Source organism: Odocoileus virginianus, chromosome X, assembly GCF_023699985.2.
Source record: "Odocoileus virginianus isolate 20LAN1187 ecotype Illinois chromosome X, Ovbor_1.2, whole genome shotgun sequence".
Classification (NCBI taxonomy): Eukaryota; Metazoa; Chordata; class Mammalia; order Artiodactyla; family Cervidae; genus Odocoileus; species Odocoileus virginianus.
This window is the reverse complement of record NC_069708.1, coordinates 21,943,342-21,950,789: the sequence shown is the minus strand read 5'-3', so window position 1 is coordinate 21,950,789 and position 7,448 is coordinate 21,943,342. Positions and strand designations below refer to the sequence as shown.

The window sequence follows — 7,448 nt, the reverse complement described above, 5'->3', positions numbered from 1 at the left end:
TACAGGAAACAGCCTTCATTCAGTCTCCATGATCTTCCCTGAGTTCCAATGGGCAAATTCAAGCAGTTGTTAATTAAGGAAGGGAGGGTGTTGCAGGAAGTGAGACCCTTTCTAGGCCCTGTGAGTGGGCTCTTATCTAACAGTCAGAAACGAATTGTCTGAGGACACGTGTGCTGACAAAGCCGGCGACTTTATTGGGAAGGGGCACCTGGGGAGAGAACAGCAGGCTGAGGGAACCCCGGTGGACTATGCCACATGGCTTGCAGTCTCGGGTTTTATGATAATGGGGTTCATCTCTGGGTTGTCTCTGGCCAAACATTATGACTCAGAGTTCTTCCTGCTGGTGCATTCATCTCTCAACCAAGATGGATTCCAGAGAGAAGGATTCTGGAAGGACATGGAGACTGGTGTCTCCTCTCTCCTTTTGACCTTTCCTGAATTCTTCTGGTTGGTGGTGGCTTGTTAGTTCCCTGTTCCTTACCAGGATCTCCTGTCCTAAAATAACTCATGCAAATGGTTACTGTGGTGTCTGGCCAGAGTAGGCGGTTCGGTCAGTGTTTTCCCAAGAGCAGCACTGGGGCAAGGTCTTATTTCCTCATCAGGGGATACACACATTATCTTTGAGTTATTTTGCAGATACTGAAACCCCCTCCAGGTGGGAGAAGTTAACAATTAATAATGGTATGCTGCCCACAAGCACATAGACCCCAGACCAGTTGGACCTGAAGGTTGATAATGCTGACTCCTACTTACCTCACCACCAACCCATCAGAAGAAAGTCCACGAGCTGATCACACCCACTCTGAACCATTACTATAAAACTTCTCATTATCTTCCTCGAGTTGGGACATGCGGGTTTGAGAGGGCATTAGCCCACTGTGTCCCCCTTTGCCTGGCAAAGCAACAAAGCTATCCTTTTTTACCTCACCAAAACTCTGTCTCTGAGATTTTATTCAGCACTGGTGTACAGAGAAGCTGAGCTTTCGGCATCAGTAATTGATTGTTGAAGCATTTTTATACTGCCTGCTTTACAATCTTGTTGGATAATTTGAACATCCAAGTCATCTCAGTGTTGGCATCTGTTGATTGTCTTATCTCATTCAATTTGGTACTGGTTCTTGATGTGACAGATGATTTTCTGTTGTATTCCAGGCCTTCATCTATGACGTTAGGAGATGCTGGGTCCTATTGAAATGTTTTATTTTAGCAGTCAGTCACCCTCTTTTGGTTTGCTATGAAAATTTTGGCCTAATTTTGGTGCTGTGGTTCCAATATCAGTTTAATTTTCTGAGCTTTTGTGGTGTTATTTCCATCTGCTTGGTCTATCTGGTTCCTCTAGGGCTTCCATTTGTCTTTACTGGTGCTGTGTAAGGGTATGTAGGATTTCTACAGGCCAGACCTCTGGGGGTTTCTCAGTGATAGACGCACAAACAGAAGATCCAGTACTTCAATAAAATGCATTACAACTTTGGATTAAGAGATCTGAAATGATGTCCTGGGCACCAATTGAGCTTTGAGATTATAATCACTCCTTTTTGTGGCAAACCTTTCAAATATCTAGCTGCCATTTGAAAGAAAAACTGTTCTAAATGTAACATTGTACATTTTGGTAATATTAGACATTTCTTCTGTTAAAAAATAGATACTCAATTCAGTTATTAGAAAACTTTTAAAGTATGTTTGGAACAACCTGTGAATGTTAACCTAAATTATCATCTATAAATTTTATTTTATTTTTATTTATTTTTGGCCACGCAGTGCAGCATATGGGATCTTAGTTCCCCAACCAGGGACTGAACCTGAGCCTCCTGCAGTGAAAGCACAGGGTCATAATAACTGGACTGCGGGGTAAGTCCTCCACAGTAAATTTTATGAAATCTATTATATTTAGACTTCATAAGTATTTCTGATGAAAATTTAGCATTCAAATCGAGATATGTTGTAAATGTAAAGTACACATCTGATTTCACAGGCTTACTACAACAAAAAGAAGCCAAATATCTCATTAATAATTTCAAAGATTGATTATAAGTTGAAATGGTAATATTTTGGATATGTAATTTAAATAAACTATGTTATTAAAGTTATTTCATTTGTTTCTTTTCCTTTGTCACCTGTCTGCAACCCCTCATGCTAAGTTTCCTCCTCCTCTTCCTGTGTTGGAAATTGAGGCTGCTGCTCTTTGTCAAAGTGATTTAGATTCTCCAGGGGCTTCCCTGGTGGCTCAGATGGTAAAGAATCTATCTGCAATGTGGGAGACATGGGTTCGATCCCCGGGAAAATCCCCTGGAGGAGGGCATGGCAACCCACTCCAGTATTCTTGCCTGGAGAATCCCCATGGTCAGAGGAGCCTGTCAAGCTACAATCCATGGGGTTGCAAAGAGTTGGACATGACTGAGTGACTACCACAGCACAGCACAGGCAAGACTGAGAGGCTTCATTCTTTCTGATACAATTTGGAACAAAGCTATTTCTGCATAGTAACAGGGATGTTTAGCATTGGCTTGGGCAGGGAGACTGAAGTCTGCCTCCCACACAGAGCCGTTGGCTAGCTGCACCGCCTGCCCAAAGCAACCTCAGGCCTTGTTTCCACTCCCACCCACTTCCACTTCCCACACACAGCTGTGTTACCTATCTGCACACCCTCAGGCTATGCATTGCCTTCTTCCTGCATTGGACAATGAGGACCTACCTGATTTACAGACCAGGAAGCCTCATATGCTTGGGGAGGCCAGAGCCCCATTCTTACTCATCCACTGGCTAACTGTCTTTTGTCTACAGCCTCTCAGGTGCCAATTTGGCTGCCTCCTTTCACATGGCAATAGGGGTTACTACTTGGCAATAGTTTACCAAAGGCTATAGAGGCTAAAGCCCAATGTCTGCAGTCATTGGCTAACTATTTGTCTGTAGCAACTCAGGCTCTGCCTCTCTCACTCTGCACATAGCAACAGGGGCTTCTCCCTAGTAACAGGCTGCTGTTTCATCCTATTGGTCACTAGAAACCAGATCCCAACTATTATACACAGCCATTGGCCAGCTGTACTATCTATCTGCAACCCCTTGGTCTAGACAAGAGAGCTCAAATTACTGGCTTCCATTAACTCTTCCACCACCACTGTTCATAACGTGGTGGTGGTGGTTTAGTTGCTAAATTGTGTCTGACTCTTGTGATCCCATGGACTGTAGCCTGCTAGGCTCCTCTGTCCATGGGATTTCCCAGACAAGAATACTGGAGTGGGTTGCCATTTCCTTCTTCAGGGGATCTTCCCAACCCAGGAATTGAACCCAGGTCTACTGCATTGCAGGCAGATTCTTTATCAACTGAGCTATGAGGGAAGTCACTCATATGGTAGGACCTTGAATTTGGTCATTTGTTTACTAACCAACCATCAATGACTCTCTTGTCAAAAGCTAAAATCCAGGCCCCTGTTAACATTTCTACTACCTTTCAGCCAATTTTAAACCCTTTCAGTATTGCTCTAGTCTGACTGGTAATCTAGAGCTCTGATAATTCTTCCACCGTCAATTCCTTCCTAGTATCATTTAGCATTCAGCCTTCAATGAACTATTCCTCCATCAAAGTCTCCCTGATCTGGAGCTGGAACCCAGGCCTGGCAATTTTTCCACCACCAATGCATAGTAAGAGTGATCTCAAACTCAACCTCTGTGAACCTTTCCAACATTAATGAGCTTGATAAAGTCCATCTGATAAAGACCACAAGTGTCACATCCATAGTCAGACAGAAATTTTTTTTTTGACAGTGCCCCCATGGCTTATGGGATCTCAGTTCCCCAATCACGAGTTGAACCTGGGCCATGGCAGTGAAAGCCCAGAACTCCCCAGAAATAGGTTTTAACTTGCTGTAACAAGGGAGACCACACATCACAGGAACTGTGCAGGATCTCACTTAAGGTGACCAACTTGTTTCAGTTTTCCCAGGACTTTCCTAATTTTAGCACTGAAGTTCCCTTGTTTCAATAAACCCCTCTGACCTACACACACAGGGATGGTTGATTACCCTAGTCCCACCAAACAAAGGAAGAAATAGTATTACTACAGGATGTTGGGGAAAAGTGGAGTTTAGTTAAAATTTAAATGAAGCATGGGACTTCCCTGGTGGTCCAGTGGTAAAGAACCCCCTTTCCAATGCCAGGGATGTGGGTCTGATCCCTGGTCAGGCAACTAAGATCCTAAATGCTGCAGAGCAGCTGAGCTTGTGTGCCACAAGTACTGAGCCCACACATTGCAACCACTGAAGCCCAGGTGCCCTAGAGATTGTGCTCTGCAACAGGAGAAGCCACAACAGTGAGAAGCGCAAGTACTGCAACTGGAGAGTAGCCCCTACTCTATGCAACTGGAGAAAGCCCATGTACAGCAAGGAAGACCTAGCACAGCCAAAATAAATAAATAAAAGAGAAAATTTAAAAAAAAAGATGTGACACTTCAGATGCCCCTTTTTGAATCTCTGAATCTGGGTTGGAAATCAATTCTGCTTTTCTGTGTCAAAGTAGCTTGGCTCCTCCAGGCAAGAGTGGAACATTTTATTCTTACTGACATAGTTTCAATTAATAAAGTTCCTGATGTCAGAGAGCAAGTTTTCTTAGTAGGGCTGGGACTAGGCTCAGGCAAAAGAGACACTCACTTCAAAGTGTTGCAGGAAGGGGGACCCCTTCCAGGGCCTGAAACTGGACTCTTGTCTAACACTCCAAAATGAACTGTCCGAGGAGACACATGTGCTGACAAAGCAAGAGATTTTATTGGGAAAGGGCACCCGTGTGGAGAGCAGTAGGATAATGGAACCCAGGAGAACAGTTCTGTCTAATGGCTTGCAGTCTTGGGTTTTATGGTGATGGGATTAGTTTCCCGGTTGTCTTTAGCCAATCATTCTGGCTCAGAGTCCTTTCTGGTGGTACACACCTTGTTCAGCCAAGATGGATGCCAGAAGGATTCTGGGAGGTGGTTGGACAGGTGGTGTCTCCTTTTGACCTTTCCCGAACTCTTCTGGTTGGTGGAGGCTTATTAGTTCCCTGTTCCTTACCAGGACCTCCTGTCGTAAAACAACTCATGCAAATAGTTACTATGGTGCCTGGCCAGGGTGGGCAGTTTCAATCAGTGTACTTTCCCTAACAAAAGTACAAAAGTTAAGGGGGAACCCAAAACTCAGTAATCAAACAACATTTTAGTGCAATATTTTCAAAAGTCAAAATACAAGAACACTGATTAAATCATTATTTGTTAGGGAAATTAAAATGGAGGTTGTCTTGTTCAGGTGTCAGAATCAGGGGAGCAGGCCTCTGACTGAATTCTGACCCTGCCTAGACTTCATGCCTGCCTGCAAGCACACCAATTGTTACCAGCAAGAAGTGGCACTTTAGATAAGAAAGGGAATAGGTCTCGGAATTTCTTAAGCTGCTGGGGACCTTGCTACTCTCCTGAGGTCTAACTAATTTTATGACTGACAAGGTGAAACAAACAGCATTATAAAAATTAAAGAAAAAAAAACAGAGCTGCATTTTTGCTAGCAAATGGATGATGATATCAGTTTGTGGCCTGGGATTATATGGGGGAGCCTCCAAAGCTGCAGTGTGAATTCTCACTCATGGAGTGGACTCTCTGCCCAGGGCCCTTTCTCAACTGGGACTCCAGATTGCTGTCATTTGGGACTTTCTAGCTCTGGTCAAGTCTGGATGTAAGTGTCAGACCAATTTGGCTGTGTAGATGCTGTTGCTTTTCTCTATTGTTTCTATTTCTTTGGATGCTTCTAATGACTGTATATTGAAATTAAGTTAAATAGTCTTCTATCAAAAATTAAAATTGTTTATGTGTGTATAACAAGTGGTTTCTTTTGTTAACGAATCCTTCAAACCTAACTTTCAGTAAAGCATTAATAGAGAAGAATCCAGATCACATAGGTGTTGGTAGAGTTAAGAAAGGCTCAGCTTTGACATCAGTTCAGAGAGGCATTGATGGTGGAAGTAAACAGGGTCTAGGATTTGAGATGTTGACCAGAAATCACAGCAATAATAAGTTTTGGAAATTTATGTAGAGGTGTGTGTGTTACAGCAATGTTCTCACATTTGCCATTCTGTCTCCATCCAGTTCATAACTACTCCAGATTATTGAGCTGAGGCCCAGAGAGAAGAAATGAATGTCCTTAGGGTACTCAGCAATCCATACCCACACTTAGCCAGGGTCTACCTGCTGGGTTTGAAACACCTTCAGCAGGGAAAAGAGCTCTTTACCTCTTGTCAGAGTAGGTTCCCTGCAGGAGGGTATACTAAGACTGGGTTTTAAAGAATGTGCATAGGAATTCAGAGGTGAAGAACACCCAGAATTCTCTTCTGTCCCAAGAGACAGCAGCTCCTGAATTTCCACATAAGAGAGGCTAACCTGGTTGATAGCAGATGTTGGGGGCGCATCTTAAGAGATTCATTTTCATTGAAAGTGTGTTTATAACTTTTCTAAATGTCTTTCTATTGATAATTTTCTGAAAACATTAGTTATCTATATCAAAGACTAGTAATATTATTCCTAGCTACAACCATTTTTGTGGGGTAATGAAAATTGAAGGGATCAAACACTTCTTGATATCAATTCCACAATACGTTAAAAGGAGACTGTACCACCTTGACTCCTCCTCTCTCTTCTACAGTGGTATTGCCCAGGAGGGGACCTGACTTTCCCCCCTCTTACCAGTGGTATCCTCAAGGAGGGGATTGTACCACCCTGACTCCTTCTCTCGTCCAGTGATATCTCCCAAGGAAACTGTGATCCTGCCTTTCTTCCCCCTTCTTAGTGGTACCTCCCTGGAAGATCTGGACACATCTCCCTTTTCCCTGGGATGCGGTTTGGAACTTCTGCTTCTGTAAACTTTGCACAGGCCTATAGAACGCAGTTCCAAAAGCCAGTTTCTCCTGAAGCCTGGCCTTCAGAAAGTTTCTACGCATGAGCGACGCCCCCCGCCATCGTCCTCTATGGAACAGCCCACTGTACGGAAAGGACGCTAAGATGGCAGCCCTCATAGTGGAACACCTCGGCGCAGCCATGTTCCTCGCCCGTCACCGCTGCTCGTGGTTCAAGTCTCTGCAGATCTCTAACTGCACATTGTTCAGAGTGAGTGGACCACAGTCTCAGAGCTCTTGTTTGATTGTGTGCGAAATTAACACCCCCAGAAGGGGCAGTGGCAGAGGTGAGGACAGGAAACGGAAGTGGCCCTCCGACTGTTTTAAGTCTTGTTGGCGCGCGGCACTAAAGTGAGTGAGTACACGAGGGTTTGTGGCGTAATCACTGACAGTTATCAGTGATTTTGAGGTGATGGCTTTGTTGGCTTTGGCTCTGTGGAGTTGCAGATTGTCAGTTTGTGGGGTCAGTTGGTGGGGAATTAAAGAGTCTGATGAATGAGAATCTAGCAGGTCAGGGATGGAGGCCTCTTAGGTAGTCAGTTTTT

General features: G+C 44.0%; 1 protein-coding gene across 2 annotated transcripts in view; it reads left to right on the top strand.

The window, feature by feature from the left end:
• The first annotated feature begins 6,710 nt into the window (after window positions 1-6,710).
• ZNF157 (zinc finger protein 157) overlaps window positions 6,711-7,448 on the top strand; it is a 28,189-nt gene continuing 27,451 nt past the window's right edge. The window contains exon 1 of one of the 2 annotated variants that reach the window (XM_070462006.1): window positions 6,711-7,254. In XM_070462006.1, coding sequence (XP_070318107.1) covers window positions 6,947-7,254 — 308 coding nt within the window. In that variant the 5' untranslated portion in view covers window positions 6,711-6,946. The remainder of the gene's footprint in view (window positions 7,255-7,448) is intronic. The other variant, XR_011485783.1, reaches the window with a different exon arrangement.